The 24,763-nt window shown below is 45.0% G+C and overlaps 1 protein-coding gene across 1 annotated transcript; it reads left to right on the forward strand.

The window, feature by feature from the left end:
- The first annotated feature begins 688 nt into the window (after positions 1 to 688).
- Positions 689 to 24,584, forward strand: LOC115390625 (GTPase IMAP family member 9-like). Its single transcript, XM_030094546.1, has 3 exons — positions 689 to 901; positions 22,208 to 23,068; positions 23,206 to 24,584. The coding sequence occupies exons 1-3, from the start codon at positions 859 to 861 to the stop codon at positions 23,223 to 23,225; spliced, it is 924 nt and encodes a 307-aa protein (XP_029950406.1). The 5' UTR covers positions 689 to 858; the 3' UTR covers positions 23,226 to 24,584.
- The last annotated feature ends 179 nt before the right edge of the window (positions 24,585 to 24,763 follow it).

Raw genomic sequence — 24,763 nt, forward strand, 5'->3', positions numbered from 1 at the left:
TTTGTGAGAGAGAGTGTGTGAGAGAGAGAGAGATTGGTGTATGTGTGTGTTTGCATTTTTTAAAAACTTTTATAAACACTGTAAATGCTGTGAGCAACATGTATACTAATGACAATACAATTTTCTATTTATTAGAAATGCCTGAATTAGAAATCCTGCCAAATCCTGAGCCTGAGGATGAGCCTCTGTCTGCTGGCCCTGCTAACTGGCCTTCAGTTTATTCAGTTTTGACCAACAGAATTCGTATGCAGCTGGTTTGTAGAGGACCAAGTGTGGTACCTGCTGTTGATCTTGTTTTTTCTTTGTTCTTGTTACTTTTTGTATTTAAGATTATATATAGAGTTGCCTTTTTTACTTTGTTCAGATATTATTCAAGCATGCCCAATTTATTTACTGTATTTTATTTCTTGATCTTTTTTACCCTTTGTTTTTATATTTAAGTTTATATTTAATAAAATAATCCAAAAATAATTTAATGTATTGCTATATATTGTTTTGGTGGCGGGGTTTGGTGTAAGTTTTTGTTTGGCGTGGGGCAGGGCGGGGCGGGGGCGGTTTGGACGGTTCTCGCCCAGGGCCAGTTGTAGCCAGAACCGCCTCTGCTCCACATGCTGGTTGATGATTGACTCTGATCTGAACTCAGCATGTAAAGTTCAAGGAGAAAATGACTTTCAGTTTCACTGTGACGGTGAATCTGCTCTGGGGGGGTTTCCTGAGCTGAACAAAAGCAGCAGACACAGCGTCACTTCTCAGTTTGCAGCCCAGCTCACAGATCTACAGATCGACACCTCTCTCCTCCACCTCAGCCTGGACCCACATTGCTTCAACCAAAACACAGCCAACTTCTCTAACCCAGCCATGCCTCGCAACTTCAGGAAACCACGCAGGACAAACACCTCTGGTAAGTCTCCCAATGTGTGTGGAGGACTTCCAGAGTATTTTCCAGTGATTTTCAGAGTCATCTCAGTGTGGTCTCAGATCATTTTCAGAGTATTTCCAGATTTAGGTTTTTTTACAGATTCCGGTGTAGAGAAATTTGAAAGTGCTGCCTCAGCATTGAGGGGTGGACAGCTTCACAGAATATTTCTGTCGGGTTCAAAGACATTTCAGACACTAAATAATCCAAACAGTGAACACACAGAGACGAGAGTTGGGTTTTGGCTGCTTCTGCAGAAGGGGGAGAGTACAATGTTCGCTCACAGCACGCTGTTGCGGCTCACAGACTGTCTCCCGAGCCCTTCTGATGTCTTCAGCTTTTATTGAGTTGGAAGAGCAAGCATAGACAAATGGGAAAGCGTGGGCGTATCTGCATTTCCTAATACGGTAGCAGTAAGAACATTTCAGCGACACCTGAGAGTCTGGGCTGCCGGGCCCACATCCTCTTAAACTAGGGTTAACTTCTGTTCGCACTTCAAGGATGGGTTCCGCTTCTTCTGCACAAACAGGATGAGGCAAACTTATTTCTGAGAACTGAGTATGGCGAGACTTTTCACGCGCTGTGCAGGTTTTCTGCACAGTTACAAAACACATTCACATCATTCATTTATGCAAGCAAGTTAAACAATACTTTACAATTTCTCCAAAGAGAACGGCAGTGCCCGGCTGGCTCAACAGGCCAGAAGATGGGAAGTGAGCATACCTGAGGGAGGGCGACATGCTGAGACAAGCGAGGGAGTGAACCTGGATTAGAGTTGCCAACCGTTCCTTGAAAAACGGAATCGTTACGTATTTGTACGTAAAAGTGTGCGTTCCGTATTGAGTTGAAAAGGAACGCACTTTGTTCCGTATTGTTGTGAGAGTCAAAACGTGAGCAATGGAACATTATGAACATTTACGGTACATTGTTCACCGGCTCTCTGAGGTTCTGTGACCAATGAGCTGACAAGCATGGCTTGACAACACAGAATCACTCTTATCTCATTGGTCAAAAAAAGACCATTCCGAGGAGGCTGCGGCAGTTCATTGGCCAATAGTCAGTTTGGTCACAGAGTGCATGGGTAGAAGGAAATCACAACATTAAAACAGCGCGCAGCAACGCTGATGATGCACAAAGGCAGGCCGCTGATAGAGATACACCTTCAACCAGCAATGCATCTACTCCTCCAAGGAAAAAACAAAGAAGGATGCAAAAATACAGTGCAATGGGAAACCGGCATTGTTATATTGGTAACGCTTCCTTTTACAGTACGGTAATTACCATGTATTAACGTGGTAATTGCAAGGTAAGTACCATGTAATAACAGGGTAACTATGTTGCTTATTACCTAGTACTTTTAGAGTAATTACCAAGCCAATTCCAGGCAAATACCAAGTAACTACCTGGTATTAAGTATTAATTACTGGGTAATTAAAATGTATATAGCAACTATGTCGGTAATTGCCAAGTACTTACTAAGTAATTGCTAAGTAATTACCATGTAATCATTGGGAAATGTAGACTTTTTACTAGGTATTACTAGGTACTGCTAGGTGTGTACGCTATGTATTTCCCTATTAGTCAAGTGTTTTTTATACTTACCTGGTAACTTCCCAGTAACTACAACATTTACCTGGTAATTACGGTTGAACTGTAGACTACTGCAAAAGGAAGTGAGGCCTGTTTCCACACTATTACCTGGTAACTACTTATTCATTACCCAGGAACTGCAAAAATACCCACCTGGAAATTACATAGTTATTAAAGTGGATTTGTACTGTAAAAGGAAGTGAGGACTGTTTCCATGTTATTACCTGGTAATTACTCAGTATTTAGCCTGTTACTCGGAAACTTTCACATTACCCCACACACTTGCACCAAAAATGCAGCAAACCCCTTCAGTGTCTGTGATCCAGTCTCTGAACAGCACACTGTATCTGTCAGGAGATCAGAGTTTCCATCAAAACCACCATCACCAGCCATCACATTACATTAAGATGAACGCATTATTATTACACTTCCTCACTCCAAACACCTCACTGTGACAGACATGCAAAAACAAGAGAGCTGCCAAAGATAAACATTTTAATCAATTGGAGTTTAACTTCTTATAAAACAATTTACAAAACAGTGCACATTTTTAGCAGTCAGGCACCTTTTTTTTTTTAAGAAACAACAGATTTCTTTTGCAAAAAACAAAATACAAAAAACATTGATAAACAATCATTATAAATCAACATTAATAAGCAAACTGCTCCAGTAGTGTGAATTCACATCATCATGTGTTTTCTGCAGACCCATCTGGTCTACAGGAACCCTTGATCTCCATCATCTCCATCATCATACCAAGGGCCGCCGTCGCCAGATGTTGTCACGTTGTCCACGTCCAGACTTGTACCTCCCTCAGCGTGATGGAAACGAGGACAGCACAACTGTTCCATCTTAATGCTCAGGGTTTATTCACTGTAACACCCAAACCCCAAACGTGAGAGCTGAAAACATACAAATATACATATTAATAAACAGAAACTTACACAATAAACAAATATACACATTGCACAAAACACAAATATCTTTAAACCTTCAAACATACACATGAAACCGACATTACAACCGAATCATTCACCCAAGCCTGAACCACAGCCATCCAGCAGCAGCTGCAGAGCTCCACACTACCACCACGATAATGATCAATAAAACACCAAGAAAAACGGAAATATACGCACCTCACTGGCTGCATCACATTGTAAGCCGTTTGTTTTTGCTCTTTTCACGGAGTTTTTTGTTCTTATTTTCTTTCTCCGCGTTTGTCTGTGCATCAGTTAATGTGGACAACGTGACAACACCTGGCGACGGCGGCCCTTGGTATTCGAGATGATGGAGATCAAGGGTTTCTGTAGACCAGACGGGTCTGCAGAAAACACATGATGATGTGAATTCACAAGACTGGAGCAGTTTGCTTATTAATGTTGATTTATCGTGATTGTTTATCAATGTTTTTTGTATTTTGTTTTTTTGCAAAAGAAATCTGTTCTGTTTCTTAAAAAAAAAAGGTGCCTGACTGCTAAAAATGTGCACTGTTTTGTAAATTGTTTTATAAGAAGTTGAACTCCATTTGATTAAAATGTTTATCTTTGGCAGCTCTCTTGTTTTTGCATGTCTGTCACAGTGAGGTGTTTGGAGTGAGGAAGTGTAATAATAATGCGTTCATCTTAATGTAATGTGATGGCTGGTGATGGTGGTTTTGATGGAAACTCTGATCTCCTGACAGATACAGTGTGCTGTTCAGAGACTGGATCACAGACACTGATGGGGTTTGCTGCATTTTTGGTGCAAGTGTGTGGGGTAATGTGAAAGTTTCCTAGTAACGGGCTAAATACTGAGTAATTACCAGGTAATAACATGGAAACAGACCTCACTTCCTTTTACAGTACAAATCCACTTTAATAACTATGTAATTTCCAGGTAAATATTTTTCTATTTACTGGGTAATAAATGAGTAATTACCATGTAATAACATGGAAACAGATCTCACTTCCTTTTACAGTACAAATCCACTTTAATAACTATGTAATTTCCAGGTAGGTATTTTTGCAGTTCCTGGGTAATGAATAAGTAGTTACCAGGTAATAGTGTGGAAACAGGCCTCACTTCCTTTTGCAGTAGTCTACAGTTCAACCATAATTACCAGGGAAATGTTGTAGTTACTGGGAAATACTAAGAAGTTACCAGGTAAGTAGTAAAAAACACTTGACTAATAGGGAAATACATAGCGTAGACACCTAGCAGTACCTAGTAATACCTAGTAAAAAGTCTACATTTCCCAATGATTACATGGTAATTACTTAGCAATTACCGACATAGTTGCTATATACATTATAATTGCCCAGTAATTAATACTTACTACCAGGTAGTTACTTGGTATTTACCTGGAATTGGCTTGGTAATTACTCTAAAAGTACTAGGTAATTAGCAACATATTTACCCTGTAATTACATGGTAATTTTACAGTAACTTCACCTTATTACATGGTACTTACCTTGCAATTACCACGTTAATACATGGTAATTACCGTACTGTAAAAGGAAGCGTTACCATATTATTTTGCGTTTAATTATTTTCTGTTCATTTATACAAGGTTAAGCAATAACAAAATAGTTATTTTCACGGAAAGATTGATTTATTTTATGCTCAGAAGCAGACAGTTTTCTGTTAAAGAAATATATTTTTATTATAAAAATATTATGTTGCACTAAAAATAAATGATTTAAAAAGTAATTGATTTCTACATGTCCATGTCAGAACGTATGCATCCCCATAGGTTTGTAGGTTTGTGTCAATTAATTAATAGTTTCACACACAAAATAGTCCAAAAAAACAAAACACCATGCTGGGATGGATGAAAGCAATCGGGTTGTGCGAACCGCCGGACAGCTCTGCCGGTGAGGTGTTCCTTTTTTCTTTTTTTTTTGTCGTAGTTGGCAAGCCTAACCTGGGAAACTTGGCTGCATTGACTCTTTCCTGAGGAATTTGCACTGCTGATCTTCTTTGATGGTTTGTTTGACATTATGCTTTCCATCATTAGGCGGGCAGAAAATGTTTTCAAGTATAATTCAACTTTTCTTCTTTGTGAGGAGCAGTATTTTCCTTGCAAAAGACTCATTTTGAAAAGAAGGATAAACATTTCTTGTAAACTTCAAGGGGAGACTGTTCTTTTCAGCCATGAGACATTCCAGTTAGCTCTGGCCATGATTTTACTTTGAGAGTTCAAAGGGTCGTTACTGGACCATAAAAGTGATATTTTGAAAAAGTAGGCATTGGTAAATGATTGAAGATTATGAGCCTGGACTACTGGCTGGCCTGGATCAGTTATATTTGTCAACATCAAATCTCCTTCTCTTTAACAAACCACTGTGCAGTGACCCCGTGTCTCACTCTGAATAATAAATCCCAACCAACTGCAGTTTGGAAAATTACTAGTGATCTTTTTCCTACTGATAATGTTTGCACTGAAATTAAAAGTCACTGGAATAACTTCCCTCCGGTGGACTCATCACCCACTGAGGCAACCGTGGGGCAGAGTCCTGCACGGGTCCAATTTTCAAGACCCGCCCCGGCCCGACCCGGGGACGTACAAACCCGCAACCGAACCGCAAACCCGCGCATCAGCCCGATGAGTACCGCGACCCGACCCGACCCGTTGAAACATGACCCGCAGCCCGACCCGGAACCCGTATTTAAAGTCATCATTTTGGGTCACAGTGTCTGCATCATACAGCACATCGCCACAGTTCAGCTGCCAGCGACTAAATAACACCTGAAGGAAGCAGCTCTTCCAATAACAGCCTGACTTCAGTCCTGAATCATCAGCCCTGCTGTTCTTCTCCCATACAACTGGAAAAACACTTGTTTGTTACGTTTAATAAATGCTTTTAAACTTTTAATCTCTTAAAGGGAACTTTACGTGTGTAATAGACTTACTTTCTGTCCAGACTTGAGCGGCGTTCAGCAGCTACGAGCCGTGACATGTTTAGAATCCATGGAGGAGAAAAGTAATCCATCAGGGAAACACTGTGATGTCTGAACACTTCAGGAACTTTACAAAGTGATAGTTCTACGTTTTATCCATTTATTTCTCAAATATCTAAATAGCTATTAACTGTTTTGGAAGTGGCGCTTGTCAGACGGCGGCAGACCGTTTGATGCTCTCCTCCAATCACAAACTGTGTTTATTAGATGGCGAAACTTCGGCAATCAGCGTTGCCGCTTTTTGTATCTCCGATTACGGATATAAACTTTAACCATCGTCTGAAAGCAAAAATGAAGCAAGAGCAAGAGTCTGAAGGGTCTGCTCTTGGTGAGTTTCTAACAGGAAAAGACGTTTTTCGTATCTTTGCGTGTAGAGAAGCTAGAGCTAAAGAGCTAAAGCTAACCCTTAGAGAAGCTAACGCATGACGTATTTGTTTTGAAGCTCTGATTGGTTGAGGTACGCTGTCAGTCAAAGTCCACAGGGGAGAGGCGGGATTTTCAGTGAAACAGAGCATTTTCTCTTCCGGGTTTCAGAATTAACCTCCGAAAATCTTTTAACACAAAATGACTTTTCCTTAGCGCCAAAAACAAACTATTACCATGTTAATGCCAATCATAGGGTTTGGACGAGTTAAAAAAGCAGGATACAGCCCCTTTAAAGTTCTCTTATTAGTTTTTAAATGTCTTAACGGCCTTGCGCCTTCTAATCGAGCTGATCTGTTTTTACCCTATCGACCCTCGCGGGCCTGAGGTCCTCTGGCAGTGCCTTATTATATGTTTCTAAAGCCAGAACCCAGACCCCCGGCGAGGCGGTCTTCAGCCACCACGGCCCCCGCCTGTGGAACAGCCTGCCGGAGAACCTCAGGACCACAGAGACTGTTGATGTTTTTTTTTTTTTTCCCTTGTCCTGTTCGGCAGCTGGGGCGTGCAATATTGTATGATTGTAGCCTTTTACTATCCGAACAGATTTTAATGTTAGCAGCAGGACGAGACTGAGTCTCCTCCTGCTGCTGCCTTTATTTAAAGCTGGCATCCGGCATGGCTGCCGGACAGGACCGGGACGGAAACGCTCAGAGAGCAGGGACAGAAAGAGAGAAAGATAAAGAGAGGGAGAACGGGGGGCGGGGGGGGGGGGGCACAACCTATGTACAAACAATACAAAACAGTGTTGTCGACGCACCACGCGCAACCCAGAACAATCCCAAACCCCCAATCCAGACAACACCAAAACAGAGCCGACAACCAACACAGAAAATTACAGAACCATATATACATTTTTTTTTCTTTTTTTCCGAACCATATTAGTGAACAGACCAGGCCACAAAAATAAAAGGAGGTGTAGGGGAGGAAGGAAATGCAAGGACACCACAAACCGTTTTTTTTTTTTTTTTTTTTTTTTTTGAATATAGCTAGTTGTAACTAGTAGTAAACTCGGGGCGTGCATCAAGAGAGGTCAGCTACAGATCACCATTATTCTAACCACCACAAGAAGACAAGGTAACCGAGTATGTGAAGAGTGATTAAAAATCAACGTAATCATGTGAATATGATGGTGACAGTGATGGTGATAGTGATCATGCATATATGACCTCTGACCTCTGAGAAGGCCAGAAGCAGGCCAGAGAGGCCCCTCAGAGCCCAGACAGCCGGCGGACATCACAGAGCCCGGATCCAAGCCGCCCCCCCAGGCAGACGCCCACGCTCCGGTCCAGAAACGGGGCAGAGGAAAGCCCCGGCCGGGGACCCCGGCAGTCCCGGGGCCTGGGCCCCGCGGAGCCACGACCGGCAGGAGCCGGTCCACCCCGGGCGCCGGACGCCGGGGCGGGCAGGGCCGAGAGCCCGAGGCCCAAGAGCCCAGGAGCCAACCCCCCACCCAGGCGGAGGGCCATGACCCACCCGGGAGAACCAGCCCACACGGGCGGCTACCCACCCCAGGCCAGTACACCCCCCAGCGCTCCGGCCATGCACCCCGAGATCCAGGGCATCACCCCCCCCCCCCCCACCCCACCCCACCCCCCCACCCCACGACCCCCACCCGGAACCCACCCCCCCATCCACCGCCCGGCCCACCCCTCCCACCCCCTGTCCTCTCCCGCCTCACTCCCCCCCGCCCCAACCCAACACTCATACCCACTCACTCATACTGACACACACACATGCACACACACAACCACTCATCCCTAAAACAAACGCACACACACACACACTCACATTCCAACACACTCACACACTCTCACGCACACGCTAACAAGCACACACACAGACACAGACACAGACAGACACACACACACACACACACACACACACACACACACACACACACAGTCCATCCTACCCCAAACACACTCACATTCCCGCGTCATCCAACTGTCACATCCTGTGGGAGACACCCCCGGAAGGCAAGGGAACACCGAACTCCACATCCAGGAACCCCCGCCACCCACAACTGCCGCCCCCACCCCCCCACCCCACCGCCGCAGACAGGTATGCACCCCCCTGAGCCAGCAGCCCCCCAAACCACAGCCGCTCCGAACCCCCGGCCTGTGGGGAAAACAACAGCCCCCCTCGCCCCACCCCCCACCAGAAGGAATCCGGAAACGGGGGCGCAGAAGAACCCATTGCCCTCCCTCCCCCCCCCCGTCTCGTGAGTGTTGATGGAGTATATGTTGTTTGCGATTAAAATTTGAGGGTCAGTAACCACACCGTGCCGCGAGTGAGGCCAAACGAGCAGTCTCATCTACCTGAACAGCCCCACCCCCGACACAGCGCGCCAAGACCCCCCGACGTGTGTGTTTGTATGTATTTGGTCGTGTTAGATGACTAAGTGCAATTAAGACTGAGAGGCGAGCCACTGAAGCGGGCAGTGATTGGGGCCACTTAGATGGCCCCCTCCACCACACCCAACTTGATAAGCCCGCCTCCCAAAGCCCTACGTGTGTGTGCATGAGAGTGGGGGGAGAGGGGGGTCCGGGGATGCCGCAGCACCCCCGTCACCCAGGAGCCCCCCGATGAAGGACATGGCCAGGAGCGCCCCCCCCCCCCCCCCCCCCCCCCCCCGCCACCACCACCCCCCAGGACCAGGGCGGACAGCGACCATGGCCAGAGAGCCACCGACCCAAGAAGCACACACCCATCATGCATCAGGAGGAGTGAAGATGAGGACAGACAGGGGGCAGCAGAAGGACCCAGACCCAGGGCCCACCGCCCCCAGGCCCACCGGGGCCACCCCCCACAGGACACCGCACTCTCTCATACATAGCTCCAATCGCCCACACATATACACCCACACGTACAGACATACATACATACTTACAGATACACACCCTCACACACATACATACCCCGCTCACAGATACATACCCATACACACTTACACATACATAGTCACACACATGCACATACATATCCAGATACACACCCACACACTCACATACACCTACATAAATACCCACACATACAAAAACATATATACATACTCACACATACACACCCACACACATATACACATACACGTACACGCACCTTCCCCAACACCCTAACCCCCACAGCCCACCACCCCCCTATCTACCCCCCCATCCACCCCGCCCCGTCCCCCACCACCCACCCACCTCCCCCGCCACCCCCCACCCATCCACCCCACCCCCACAACCACCCACCCCGATGCCCTGGATTCCGGGGCAGCAACCAGACACCAGGGCGTGCACCGACCCAGGCCGCGGCAGCACGCCCGAGCCGACCGGCCCCCCCAGCCAGGTCGACCCCCTCACCCTCACGGAAGGAGAGAGCCCCCAGGCACCAGGGCCCAGGGCCCCCAGCCACACCCGCCCCAGGACACCCCGGCCGCCCGGACATGAACCGGCACCCGCCGACCCCGGCCCCCCGGGGCCCCCGCCCCACCGCCGCCAGACAGCCCCAACAACCGGCGGCCCCCCCACCCCCAATCCAAACCAAACACGAAGACAGCCCCCAGCGAAGCAGCCCAGATCCCGACCCCAAGACAGTGCCAACCACCCGCAGCCATCAGGCCCCCCCCACCAACCACCGACCCTCAAAGAGGAGAGGCCCCCCCCACCAACAACCGACCCTCAAAGAGGAGAGGCCCTCATCTTCCCCTTACATTAAGTGATGGAGCTGATCACAGGGGACCAGAGGGAACCAGATTCAGCTGATTGATCCTCTGAACAGACAGACATCATCTCCAAGCTGATATGATCTAATAGAAGATTCTTAAACTGCCTGTTACTCAGATTACTTCTGGATTTCCAATTTACAAGGATAGTTTTCTTTGCGATGCACAAGATGGTGAGAACCATGTAGACAGAGTTTATCGACATGTTAATTTCATCCAGATCACCTAAAAGGCACAGTGTGGGAGTTGCAGGGATATTGCATGTGAACCATGTTGACAGGTCTTCACACACCTGAAGCCAGAACCTCTGCACTGGTGTGCAGGACCACAAGGCATGGAGGTAGTTGTCAGTCATGTTATCATTGCAATGTGAACAGATATCAGATTGTGATAGACCCATCTGGAACATCCTTCGTCCTGTGTAATGAATTCTATGCAGAATTTTGAATTGTATTAGTTGTATATTTGAATTCTTTGTCATTTTGAAAGTATTTAAACATATTTGTGACCACGCATTTTGGTCAAAGTTGTTAGATAAGTCAGCCTCCCATTTTAAGGTCGGAAGAAAGATTTCATCTTCTACCTTTGATAATATTTTATATATCTTTGATAGCAACTTTGGGGAACTGAGGTTTAAGAATTCTTCGACCCTGAGAGGTAGCTGTCCCTGCAATTGATTAAAGGTATACTTTTTACCTATGATAGATTTAAGTTGATGATATTCTAAAAATGCTGTGCTGCTGATTCCATATTGTGAGATGAGAGTATTGAATGATAGAAAGTTGCCATTTTCAATGATATGTTCAAGCTGGCTGATTCCTTTATTTCTCCACTGAGTGAAGTTTATCATCTTTTTGTTTTGCAGGATGTCCGGGTTGTTCCAGATGGGTGTGAGTTTACACGGGATCAGAGAAGATTTGGTTAGCTTTAGAAAGTCCCACCAAGCCATTAAAGAGGAACTGATGTTGACACTTTTAAAACACCGATGGGATTTGATGGTGGGACTGATGAATGGCAGGTCAGAGATGACTAGATCCTCACATAATGCTGCTCTACATCCAGCCATGGCTCATCTAGATTGTTAGGTTTAAGCCATTTGGAGATATATTGCAGCTTGCTGGCTATGAAGTAATTACTGAAGTTAGGCAAGTCTAGTCCACCTCTGTCTTTAGTCTGTTGTAACGTCTTTAAACTGATACGTGATGGTTTATTTTTCCAGAGAAACTTAGATATGTATGAGTCCAGTGATTTGAACCAGCCAGACGATGGTTTGGTTGGTATCATTGAAAATAAATAGTTAACCTTAGGTAAAATCATCATTTTAATGGTGGCAACCCTCCCCATAAGAGATATAGGTAAGCGTCTCCACCGTAAGAGGTCATCCTCTATTGATTTCAGTAACGGAACGTAATTTAGTTTTAAAAGTTCTGATATCCTTGGAGAAATGTTTATGCCTAAATATCTGATGTTTCCAGACTGGATTGTAGCATTGGTTATACTTTGTAAATCACAGTTTATAGGCATGGCTGTAGTCTTAGACCAGTTGATAGAATAGTCAGATATTAGTGAAAATTTGTCAATAAGTGTGATTGTCTGGGAGACAGAAGATGGAGAGTTCTGCAGGAAAAGCAATACATCATCTGCATAAAGACTTATTTTATGTTCTATCTTATTGTTAGCCAGGATCCCTCTGATGTCTTCATTTTGTCTTATAGCAGCTGCCAGAGGTTCGATAAAGATGGCAAACAGTGAGGGAGAGAGTGGACAGCCCTGTCTGGTTCCTCGCTGCAGACAGAAGCTTGGAGAAGTCTGCTCGTTAGTCTTCACACATGCAGCTGGGTTGTTATATAGGATTTTAATCCAGTCTATGAAAGACGTTCCAAACCCAAATTTGGTTAATATTCCAAATAGAAATTTCCAATTTACTCGATCAAAAGCTTTTTCAGCATCTAAAGAGATAATTATGGATTCCAGATTGTGTATTGTAGAGTAATCTATTATATTAATTAATCTGCGCATGTTAGTGGATGAATGTCTACCTTTAATGAACCCTGTTTGGTCAGGATGTATTATGAGCGGGGTTATCTTTTCTATTCTTCTGGATAGGGCTTTGCTGATTATTTTGAGATCTACATTTATTAATGAAATAGGACGATAACTGGACGGAAGTGTGGGGTCTTTCCCTGGTTTAAGTATTAAAGTTATTTTGGCTAAGTTCATATTTGAGGGTACTGTTCGTTTATTTTTTATTTCCATTACCATTTTATGAAAAGTGGGAGCCAACATGGTCCAGAATTCTCTGTTGATGTTTTTAAAGGGAGGCTACAAACACATCTTTTTAATCTGGCTTTTAACTGACCTTTTATAGTCCTCTTACAGTTTTTCACAATTGCCAAGACACATTTCTTGAAACCTCCATCCATTTTCTCAAAACCTTAAACACAAATCCAAAAATCCACACTACATTCACAAAAACCTCAGACATTTCTGTCAAAATCGAATTATCGCCTCAAAACCAGTTCTCTTGTGATCAAAACCACACTATGCGTTCAGATCTCACACACAGCAGGTAAAAACATGTTCACCTCAGATCGTTGATTAGACACTACATGAAATAACTGAGGACACAGCAGCAGTCCACACTTTCAAACCTGATGGGTTATTTTCCCAACCCATTTCCTGGGTAGCCCTAGATTTTGTGCAGATTGGGTCACTTTTACCCCAAATTAGATGAATTGTGTCGACCCAGCAGAGTGAGTTGATGATTTGAACAAAATCACCATTTTGAACACTCCTGCAACTCCTTCTCCTTCTTGTATCTGGAGACTTCTGGCAACAAACGCAACAGAAAACTGGAGTCCTGAGTTCTCACTGAGGATTATTGCAATGGCTAAGAAGGAAAAGACATATGAGACATCCCTCTCCTAATACTCATGTGTGGCTGTGGCTCAGTTGGTAGAGTGGTTGTCCAGCAGTTGTGAGGTTGAGAGTTCAAATCTTTTCCTCTACATGTCAATGAACTGCACTGAACCCCAGCTGGCTTCCAGTGGAGGTTTTTGATAGCCTTGCAGGGCAGAGGGCACGTGTTTCTGAATTCTGAGGGTTTACATTTTTACTGTAAAGTAACCTTCACAGACCGGCTGATAAATCTTGACCCAGCATCAGGGTCAACTCTTCAACCCAAACGGCTGGGTAGAAATAACCCAGCTTTGGCTCGGTCCCTTTTGGGCCCAGCGCTGGGTCAGCAATTCCACTCAATGTGGGTTATTTTTACAGTAACCAGCAGTTTTCAGAGTGTGTAGTGCACAGAAAATTTTTATTTTACGTATTGGAAATGCATTTAGAAAAAAAAAGCCCATCTAAGTCAAAGTGATATCTAAATTGACCGTCATAAAAAATAAATACAAAACAAACAAAACAAAAGCACACTACTGCATGGTCACGGTCCTGGAGGTTCAGTCTCCAGCATCTTGTCTTTGTGCACACTTGGTCTGATCACATCATTAGAAATATGTGTGTTCAGTTTTGAGTTGTGTGTAAAAGATGACAGTTGTGTTGGAGTTGTGTTCACATTTTGCTGCCAGTGATTACAATTTTGCAAAAATGTTGTGAAATGTGTTTAGTGACTGAGAATGTGTCTAAGGTTTTGCAAAAAAGAGCAGATCGGTTTTGAAAATTGAGCATAGGACCTGAATAGTGTTTAAGTTTTTGCCAAAAGAGTGTTTGATTCGAAAAATGAGTTTAGGCCACTGAGAGTTTGGTTCAGGCAATGGGGTTTAGTGTTTTAGCAATTGTGAAAAACTGTATTCCATCATCATTTATGGAATTTTATTCTATTTTATCACATACTTGTATCTTTTTTTACTTTTTTATTTTATAATAAAATATAGCTGCTGTGCTTTTTTATAAACTGAATCAGCATGATTTCCAAAAGATAGGCTGGTGTCGATCTGTGTTCCCAGGTATTTACAGTTTTTCACAATTGCTAAAACACTGAACTCCACTGCCTGAACCAAACTCTCAGGGGCCTAAACGCATTTTTCAAATCAAACACTGTTTTGGCAAAAACTTAAACACTGTTCAGGTCCTGTGCTCAATTTGCAAAACCCATCTGCTCTTTTTTGCAAAACCTCAGACACATTCTCAGTCACTAAACACATTTCACAACATTTTTGCAAAATTGTACTCACTGGCAGCAAAATGTGAACACAACTCCAACACAGCTGTCATCTTTTACACACAACAACTCAAAACTGAACACACATATTTCTAATGATGTGATCAGACCAAGTGTGCACAAAGACAAGATGCTGGAGACTGAACCTCCAGGACCGGGACCCTGCAGGAGTCTGCTTTGGTTTTGTTTGTTTTGTATTTATTTTTTGTAATGACAGTGAATTTAGATATCACTTTGACTTTGATGCTTTTTTTTGTTTTTTTTTTTTTTTACTAAATGCATTTACAATACGTAAAATAAACGTTTTCTGTGCACTACACACTCTTAAAGCTGCTGGGTTACTGTAGAAATAACCCACATTGGGTGGAATTGCTGACCCAGCGCTGGGTCCAAAAGGGACCGAGCCAATGCTGGGTTATTTCTACCCAGACATTTGGGTTGAAGAGTTGACCCTGATGCTGGGTCAAGATTTATCAGCGGGTCTGGGAAGGTTACTTTAAAATTGTAATCCCTTAGAATTCACACGCAAGGTCCCTCTGCCATGCAAGGCTGTCAAACCCTCCACTGGAGGCCAGCTGGGGTTCAGGGCAGTTCACTGACAGGGAGAGGAAAAGATTTGAACTATCAATCAATCAATCAATCAATCAAATTTTATTTCTAAAGCGCCTTCCAACTGCCAAACGGAGCACAAGGCGCTTAACAGAGTAAAACAAAATAAATAAGTAAAAACACTGTAAGACACAAAGTACTAAAAGGGGCTAAACATCAAACGCTAAATGAAAAAGGTGCGTTTTCAGATGACATTTAAAAACATTAAGTGCAGTGATAGACTTTAAATGCAGAGGAAGAGAGTTCCAGAGCTTCAGGCCAAGAACAGCAAAAGAGCGGTCACCAAACTTTCTATATCTTGCCCTGGGGACAACCAAGGAGGTGTGGCTTGACGAGCGTAGAGTCCTGGCAGGTTGATAAATTTGCAACAGCTCTGAGATGTAAGGGGGGGCATACCCATTAGTAGCCATAAACACAAACACCAGAATCTTGTACTGGACTCGGAACCGCACCGGAAGCCAGTGGAGAGCTTGAAGGACTGGAGTAATGCGTGAGTATTTTGAGGAGTTGGAGATGAGACGAGCTGTTGCGTTCTGAACCAACTGAAGTTTATGGAGGAGTGAGAGATTCAGTCCAGCGTAAAGGCCGTTACAATAGTCAAGTCTTGAGCTGATGAGAGCATGAGCGGCCTTCTCTAAATCTGCCCGAGACAAGAATGGCTTAACTCTGCTCAGAAGCCTTAGTTGGAAAAAGCCCGCCCTCACAACAGAACTGATCTGCTTTTCAAAGTTACAGTTTTTCACAATTGCTAAAACACATTTCTTGAAACCTCCATCCATTTTCTCAAAACCTTAAACACAAATCCAAAAATCCACACTGCATTCACAAAAACCTCAGACATTTCTGTCAAAACCGAATTATCACCTCAAAACCAGTTCTCTTGTGATCAAAACCACACTGCGTTCAGATCTCACACACAGCAGGTAAAAACATGTTCACCTCAGATCGTTGATTAGACACTACATGAAATAACTGAGGACACAGCAAGCAGTCCACACTTTTAAACCTGCTGGGTTATTTTCCCAACACATTTCCTGGGTAGCCCTAGATTTTGTGCAGATTGGGTCACTTTTACCCCAAATTAGATGAATTGTGTCGACCCAGCAGAGTGAGTTGATGATTTGAACAAAATCACCATTTTGAACACTCCTGCAGCTCCTTCTCCTTCTTGCATCTGGAGACTTCTGGCAACAAACACAACAGAAAACTGGAGTCCTGAGTTCTCACTGAGGATTATTGAAATGGCTAAGAAGGAAAAGACATATGAGACATCCCTCTGCCTTTGGATGTGAAGCTGTGGCTCAGTTGGTAGAGTGGTTGTCTTGTAGTTGTGAGGTTGTTAGTTCAAATCTTTTCCTCTACATGCCAATGAACTGCCCTGAGCCCCAGCTGGCCTCCAGTGGAGGGTTTGACAGCCTTGCATGGCAGAGGGCACGTGTATCTGAATTCTAAGGGTTTACATTTTCACAGTAAAGTAACCTTCCCAGACCTGCTGCTAAATCTTGACCCAGCATCAGGGTCAACTCTTCAACCCAAACGGCTGGGTAGAAATAACCCAGCTTTGGCTCGGTCCCTTTTGGACCCAGTGCTGGGTCAGCAATTCCACCCAATGTGGGTTATTTTTACAGTAACCAGCAGTTTTCAGAGTGTGTAGTGCACAGAAAATTTTTATTTTACATATTGGAAATGCATTTAGGAAAAAAAAAAGCATCTAAGTCAAAGTGATATCTAAATTCACAGTCATAACAAAAAATAAATACATAACAAAAGCACACTACTGCATGGTCACGGTCATGGAGATTCAGTCTCCAGCATCTTGTCTTTGTGCACACTTGGTCTGATCACATCATTAGAAATATGTGTGTTCAGTTTTGAGTTGTTGTGTGTAAAAGATGACAGTTGTGTTGGAGTTGTGTTCACATTTTGCTGCCAGTGAGTACAATTTTGCAAAAATGTTGTGAAATGTGACTGAGAATGTGTCTGAGGTTTTGCAAAAAAGAGCAGATGGGTTTTGCACATTGAGCACAGGACCTGAACAGTGTTTAAGTTTATGCCAAAAGAGTGTTTGATTCGAAAAATGTGTTTAGGCCACTGAGAGTTTGGTTCAGGCAATGGAGTTTAGTGTTTTAGCAATTGTGAAAAACTGTAAGTTCATTGTCAAAAATCACACCCAGATTCCTCACAGCAGAAGCAAATTGTGGGGTGGATGAACCAAAATCTGGGGAACTGTGGGTTGGGTCAGAACTGAAGTGGATATATTCAGTCTTTTCCCCATTCAAATGAAGGAAATTCTGTGACAACCAATGTTTGATGGTGTGGAGACAGTTATTGAGGGGATCTAACGCAGAGCGATCATTATAGATAACTGGAAGATAAATCTGGAGATCGTCTGCATAAAAGTGAAATTGGATGTTGTGACTGGAGATAAATCGACCAAGCGGTAGCATATATAATGAAAACAGAATGGGACCAAGAATAGAGCCTTGAGCCTTGAACTAGCAACCTCACAACTGCTAGACAACCACTCTACCAACTGAGCCACAGCCACAAATGTCCATAGGGAGAGGGATGTCATAGGTCTTTTCCTTCTGAGCCATTTCAATAATCCTCCATGAGAACACAGGACTCCAGTTTTCTGTTGCGTATTTTGCCAGAAGTCTCCAGATGCAAGAAAGAGAAGGAGTTCAAAACGGTGATTCTTCTCTTCCCTTCAGCCACAAAATCATCAACTCACTCTGCTGGGTCGACACAATTCACCTAATTTTAGGTAAAAGTGACCCAATCTGCACAAAATCTAGGGCTACCCAGGAAATGTGTTGGGAAAATAACCCAGCAGGTTTCAGAGTGTGGACTGCTGCTGTGTCCTCAGTGATTTCATGTAGAGTCTAATGAACGATCTGAGGTGAACATGTTTCTACCTGCTGTGTGTGAGATCTGAACGCATAGTGTGGTTATGAACACAGGAGAACTGGTTTTGAGGTGATAGTTTGATTTTGACAGAAAAGTCTGAGGTTTTGTGAATGTAGTGTGGATTTTTGGATCTGTGTTTAAGGTTTTGAGAAAATGGATGGAGGTTTCAAGAAATGTGTTCTAGCAATTGTGAAAAACTGTAAATACTTCAACCTGCTCCACAGGCTGACCCTGGATAGTGAGGGCTGTACCTCTGCCCCCACAGCACAACTCCCTTGTTTTTGAGACGTTAAGCTGAAGTGAGTTCCTATGAAGAATCCGAGTCCGGTTGTTGACCGTCTGATGGTGACGGGTCAGGTGAGCCTCCAGAGCCATATCATCAGCATATTTAAAGGAACTTAAGGCAACTTTACAACATTTACCTCAGTGCTGCCGCGATAGGCGCAGCGGGTAACTGCAGCCACCAGCCAAGGCAGCACGGGAGCGCGCACAAACATTTTACAGAATGTCCGGCTTCACAGCGCTGCACCAGGGATGCTCCTGTTGTTTACTGTGTCGCGGATTACTGCAGGACCACAGTGCATATTATGTGATTTTTGTAAGCATCCATTTTCACTCCCAAATGCAGCTGAAGTTCCCTCTATGAATCAAACACATATCCAATATTTATTCGGGTGCCTGCCCGGCTTCGGTCATGTTTTTATTTTTATTTTTTTTGACTCACAAGATAACGCTGATAATAGGGCTGCGTTAAACGATTACTTTTGTAATCGATAAATCTAGGAAATAGTTCTTCGATGCATTGATTAATCTAACGAGTCATTTTTAAATCCGTCGCGGAGCTCCTCTCCGCCTCCGTGTTTATGCGGCGGGTCCCTGTGCGCTCCGCGGCCGGCACGGAGCGCGTCTCCGCCCGGGAGCAGAGATCCGGAGCTCTCCCATCAGCCTCCGTGGGGCAGCTCCACTCGGCCCGTGGAAGCCGCGGCCTGCTTCACGCGCCTCCGTGGAGCAAGCCGCGGCGCGGCAGCTCCGGATCTCCGCTCTGTGCCGGCCGCAGAGCACGCGGGGACCCGCTGCATAACCACGGAGGCGCGTGAAGCAGGCCGCGGCTGCTGGAGCTCTCCCGTCGCCGCCGTGGAGCAGCTCCGCGCCGTTTACCCAATCGGCCCCAACTCAGCAGGGAGCGCTGCTGAGACTGGCCGCCTGTGAGTGCTTTGGGACGGGGGAGGGGCTCACGCAGCACCCGCTGCTGGCTGAGGACAGCGGAGACGTCCTGTCACGTCTCCAGAGCGCCAGAAAAAGCCGCTAAATTTGTCGCTAGTTACTTTTGACAAAAAAAAGTCGAAAAGAGGCTTTGGAAAGTCGCCAGATTTGGCGAGAAATTCACCAAGTTGGCAACACTGCCCGCCCCTGATCCCAGCAGTGTTTGAGTCCGTGTCCACGGCGGCCATGTTCTTCCTGTTCCAGAGCTGTCGGCAGCGCACATACAGCGTCAATTTACGTCACATCCCCACGATTGCGCGGGAAATTCGGACCTCGAACAGCAACAAATTATTTGGCACACAGCCTGTATAAGGCAACAGACAGATACGCGGATTGGCCTGTTGTTTTAGGTTTTTAATGCTTCACGACCCATTAGCATTGAATAAAGTGGAAATGCATGTGTAGTTTTTCACAAATCTTGCCTTAAGTCCCTTTAAGAAAAGTCGTTCCTTCACCGGTAGAGCTGATGCTGTTGGTGTTCACAGAAAAGAGGATGGGAGATAAAACACAACCTTGAGCGACACCTGCGTTTTAAATCAACTTGCTGGATTTGAGACCATTTAAAAACACCTGCTGTTGCCTGTCCGGAAAAAGACGTAACTGGTGGTGCAGTGGGGAGTCTGTGTGTGCAGTATTAAAGCAGAGGAGAAGTCCATGAATAAAATCCCGGTGTGGGATGTGCAGAGTCCAATGGTTTAGTGACATTATCTCACAGGGTGAGGCATGCATCCTCTACTCCACGTTTTGCCTTGTTGTTTTTGCACTTAATGTTTTTGCACTTTTACTTTTTTCAATAACAACAACATGGTCAAGAAAACACTGTTTCTCCTCATTAGGACGGGAAGAAGGTCCCACAAGGCACATCGTGCAGGTTTTCCTATCCTTGTGGGGACATTTGGTCCCCAGAAATATAGAAAAATGCGCGCTAACACACACACACACACACACACACACACACACACACACGCACACACACACCCACACACGCACACACACACCCACACACGCACACACACCCACACACACACACACACACACACACACACACACACACACACACACACACACACACACACACACACACACACACACACACTCATGATTCAACCCAAATTGTATAAATTGTAAACATACAGTACCTGTGAGGGCTGCAGTACATTACCTTTTTTTTTTTTTGAATAATTGATTCACTATCGTTTATTTTATTTGTTGTTTTAACACGAATACTTAATAATCTTCAGAAATAAAATTGAAACATTTGGAAAGTTATGATCTTAATTTTTAATCTCCCATCATATCTGTAATCACCACATGATGTTGAAATAACTTTAGTTCTTATGTACCTCTACACGGTGGTGTATTCTGTGGCGCCTGTTGGGGAAGTTGGATCTCACAAGGGGTGGGGTTGGTGACGGAGGAACCAGCGCAGAGGTGTGGTGTGCTGACAGGTGGGTGGAGACATACGTGTTGGTGTCTGCATGACAGCCGTCGGTGTTGTGGGTGTGAATAACGGCCGCAAACGCTACAAACTTGTCCACCTCTCCTTCTGACCGCCTCACAATTCGACTGTTTATTAATTAATTTTAAAAAATAGCGGGAAAAAGAAAAGCTTTCGGATTACGCTGCCTCTCAACCTATAACCCTGCGACCTTCCATGATGATGAACGATCATGGAGGACGATGTGCTGCAGAAGATCCTGATGCTGTTTGGTTTATCAAGGCGATTTCTTCTTGTGTTTGGTTGTGCACAAGCTGAATGTTCACACTGATGCATGTTTCCGTGACACCCCACCAATAGGTCTGGCCAGGCCCGCTGACAGCTTTGCCTGGGCCCGGGACAGCCCAGTTGGGTGGGGTGTTGGGAGCACAGCGGTGAGGCGCGCAGAGTGCTGTGGAGTGGCGCGGCGCCCGGAGCGGTGCGGCGCGGTGCCTGCATGCTGCGTCAGGAGCCGTGAGTGGGTTGCTGGATGGCCCCCCCCATCTTTAATTCTGGCCCCCCCCACCAACCCTGGGCCCGGGACAACAGACCCGTTTGCCCCACCCCCCCCCGTCGGCGGACCTGGGCCTAGCAGATGTACGACATTGTTTTGAGTCACTTTCACGGTGTCATGTGCAGGCAGATGCTTCCTGCATTGATGCCATGTGAATGGGAAACTTTTTAAGTGTTTTGGCATTTGAATTTTTAATAAAATATACTTGCAGTCATGGAGCATGTGCCTAAAGACTATTTACCAACCACTACTCTTATTGATTTAACAGCTATAACCCAGCACACGGGGAGAAAGAAGATTCTTAGAAGAGTTTTTCAGAGTAGTTTCTCTTCTCTCACTGCTGCAGTCACTGTTGAAACCGGCGTAGAGGCAAAGCCGAGCTCGAAGCCCCTGAAGTGCTACAACTGGAGTTTTGGTTGATGTGCCGACACCCCTTACAGCCTGAATGACGTTACTGAGCCGTTATTTTGCCATTTAAAGATCATTTCCATTTATTTCTCAACTGAACAAACATCAGACCAAACATACACAACACCGACCGACTTCCCGAATGACGACTGCGGCGATCAACGCCGTTTTTCCTTCCAGGCAGCAACATCTTCATATATGACCTCGTGCTCATTGGCTCCTGCAACCTGTCCAGCAGGATGAAACTCATGCTTCATTCTCTCTCTTCTCCACAGATTCTTACTTCACCAACAACAATGAGCTGAGGATCGTGATGGTGGGGAAGACTGGAGTCGGGAAGAGCGCCTCAGGAAACACGATTCTTGGCCGCAAGTGCTTTGAGTCCAAGTGCAGCCCCAAATCTCTGACGGAGGACTGCTCCAAAGGTGAAGCCACAGTGTCTGGTCAGCAGGTGGCTGTAATCGACACTCCAGGCCTGTCTGACACCAGGTTCGACATGGAGAAGACCACCAAGGCCATTAGCCAGTGCTTCTCTTATGCTTCTCCTGGACCACACATCTTCCTGGTGGTCATCAGGCTGACCAGGTTCACAGAGGAGGAGCAGCAGACGGTGCAAAGGATCCAAGAAATCTTTGGCCAGGCTGCAGACAAGTACTGTATGGTTCTCTTTACAGGAGGAGATGATTTAGATTCCACCATCGAGGAGTTCCTGGCTGAAAGCCCTGAGCTGCAGGAACTGGTGTCCAGATGTAACAACCAGTACCACGTCTTCAACAACAGGAACGAAGATCGATCTCAGGTCCAGGAGCTGCTGCAGAAGATCAGAAAGGTGGTGCAGAAGAACGGAGGAAGCCACTACACCAACGAGATGTTCCAGGAGGCTGAGAGGGCCATCCAGGAGGAGAAGAAACGCATCCTGGAGGAGAAAGAGGAGAAAATACGAAAAGAAAGAGAAGAGATGGAGAGGAAGCTGCAGGAGAAATATGATAAAGAGATGCAGAGAATCAAACGAGAACTACACACTGAGAGAGAGAAGGAGAGGAAGGAGAGAGAGAAGGAGAGGAAGAGGGAGAGGGAGGAGACGGAGAGGGAGAGGGAGGAGATGAAGAGGGAGAGGGAGAGGGAGAGGGAGGAGAGGAAGAGAGAGAGGGAGGAGGCTGATCAAAAGATACAGAGAGTCACCCAAGAGCTGCAGGTAGTGAAGCAGCAGGAGATGAACAGGGAGTTGGAGCTGGCCAGAAGGAGTCATTTTGAAAGAGTGGTGGAGAGGGTGTACATCAGGGAACACAGTGAGGTAGTCATGTGTGCAGTTATGTGAGAATAAAGCCCCAGATGAGGAGACAGGGTGTCGACACCACATAAATCAGCTGATTGAGAGCAAAGCTGCTGCTCTGAATGAAACTCCAAATTCTCCTGTGATTTCAGTCAACCAGCCTATAAAGACAACATCCATGAGAATCACAGCTGTTGTTCCCAGACTTCACAAGTGACAATGATTCCACCTTCACACAGTGTTCCCACAGTCACGTTACTCCTCATCAATCCCTCCTCCTGTGAAATTTAAAGTCAATCAAACCAAAAATAATGACAAAATACATTTGAGTGTAAACACTAATCCAGCTTACTATAACAGACTGAAAAATTGAAATTCATTCTTCATTTCTGTCACATTTCAAAATGTAGCCCTTTGGTTAGTTCAGGTTAGTTAAGTTAGTAAGTGTACTGGATAGCAGGAAGTAAGAAACTGTTAAGAAAATAAAAAAACCTACGTTTCCTTTTATAGTGGTTTATGAGTGTTATTGGTGTGTGAGATTGGTCTGGGAAGATTTGGGAAGTTTGAAATGTAATTGTAATGGCATGTGCTCATTATTTCAAAAAATGGTGTGTATTTTATTTAGAAATTCTGATCACAAGTTGCATGGGGCGACTGTGCTTGAGGTAACTTGTTGAATGGGGCGGAGCAAGTCATGGCTAATTTGGGTAGATAACCAATTTTCTCTGCAAAAAGTTGCAATGCAGTGGACAGAGGACACAATCCGTGAAGTCCACCACTGTTGCATTCGCGGAGAGATTGAGTGGGACAATATTTCTGAGGAGGAATAATTGTGCTTGCCGTCTTCACCTTTGCTGTCGCTGCACATGCACACGTGTGAGCCGCCCCGAGCCGTAAGAGGACAGCATTCGCCTGCACGGGGACTGACCGTCTTCTGCTCTGGAGAGGAGGACAAGGAGTTTCCATGGTCCCCGGACATGCCAAGCAGAGGTTCGTTGGAAAGAGTTTCGCTTGCGCTGTGGTGATTCGCGGAAATCAGAACTCGGAACTCGACATCAATATCCTGCTTGGAGTGAGGAGCTGCAGGGAGGAGTGAATACAATACAAGGAGAAACCAAAGTATCAGGCCTGCAACGTGAACTTGGGGGCTATTTAAGTTTTTCCAGTAGCTCTGCCAGCTTTAACTTTACTTTGTTTTCTTTATCTGAGCTTGAAGGACTCATTTGTGTTTCTTTTCAATCAAAAAGTTGCTTGAAACATACATAACCTGAAAGACTATTTTGTAGGGGTGTCCTCAGATAGTCGACGATTCGACGATTCGTTCGAAGGGGCCTGATTCGACTACCAATCACGCAGTCGAAGCATCGAAAAAATGTGGTTATTAAACGAGGACCGTTCCATCACAGCTGTATGGGGGTGCTGAATGACTGATTCTACATAGAATTGCTTGTTTTTTTCCAAATAAACATGAAATAAATCCTATTTGATATACATGTTAGCCTATCAAATATACTGTGGAAAAATGTACTTGTACTTTTATTCAATATTCTATCTATTT

Source organism: Salarias fasciatus, chromosome 6 (assembly GCF_902148845.1).
Source record: "Salarias fasciatus chromosome 6, fSalaFa1.1, whole genome shotgun sequence".
NCBI classification, from domain to species: Eukaryota; Metazoa; Chordata; class Actinopteri; order Blenniiformes; family Blenniidae; genus Salarias; species Salarias fasciatus.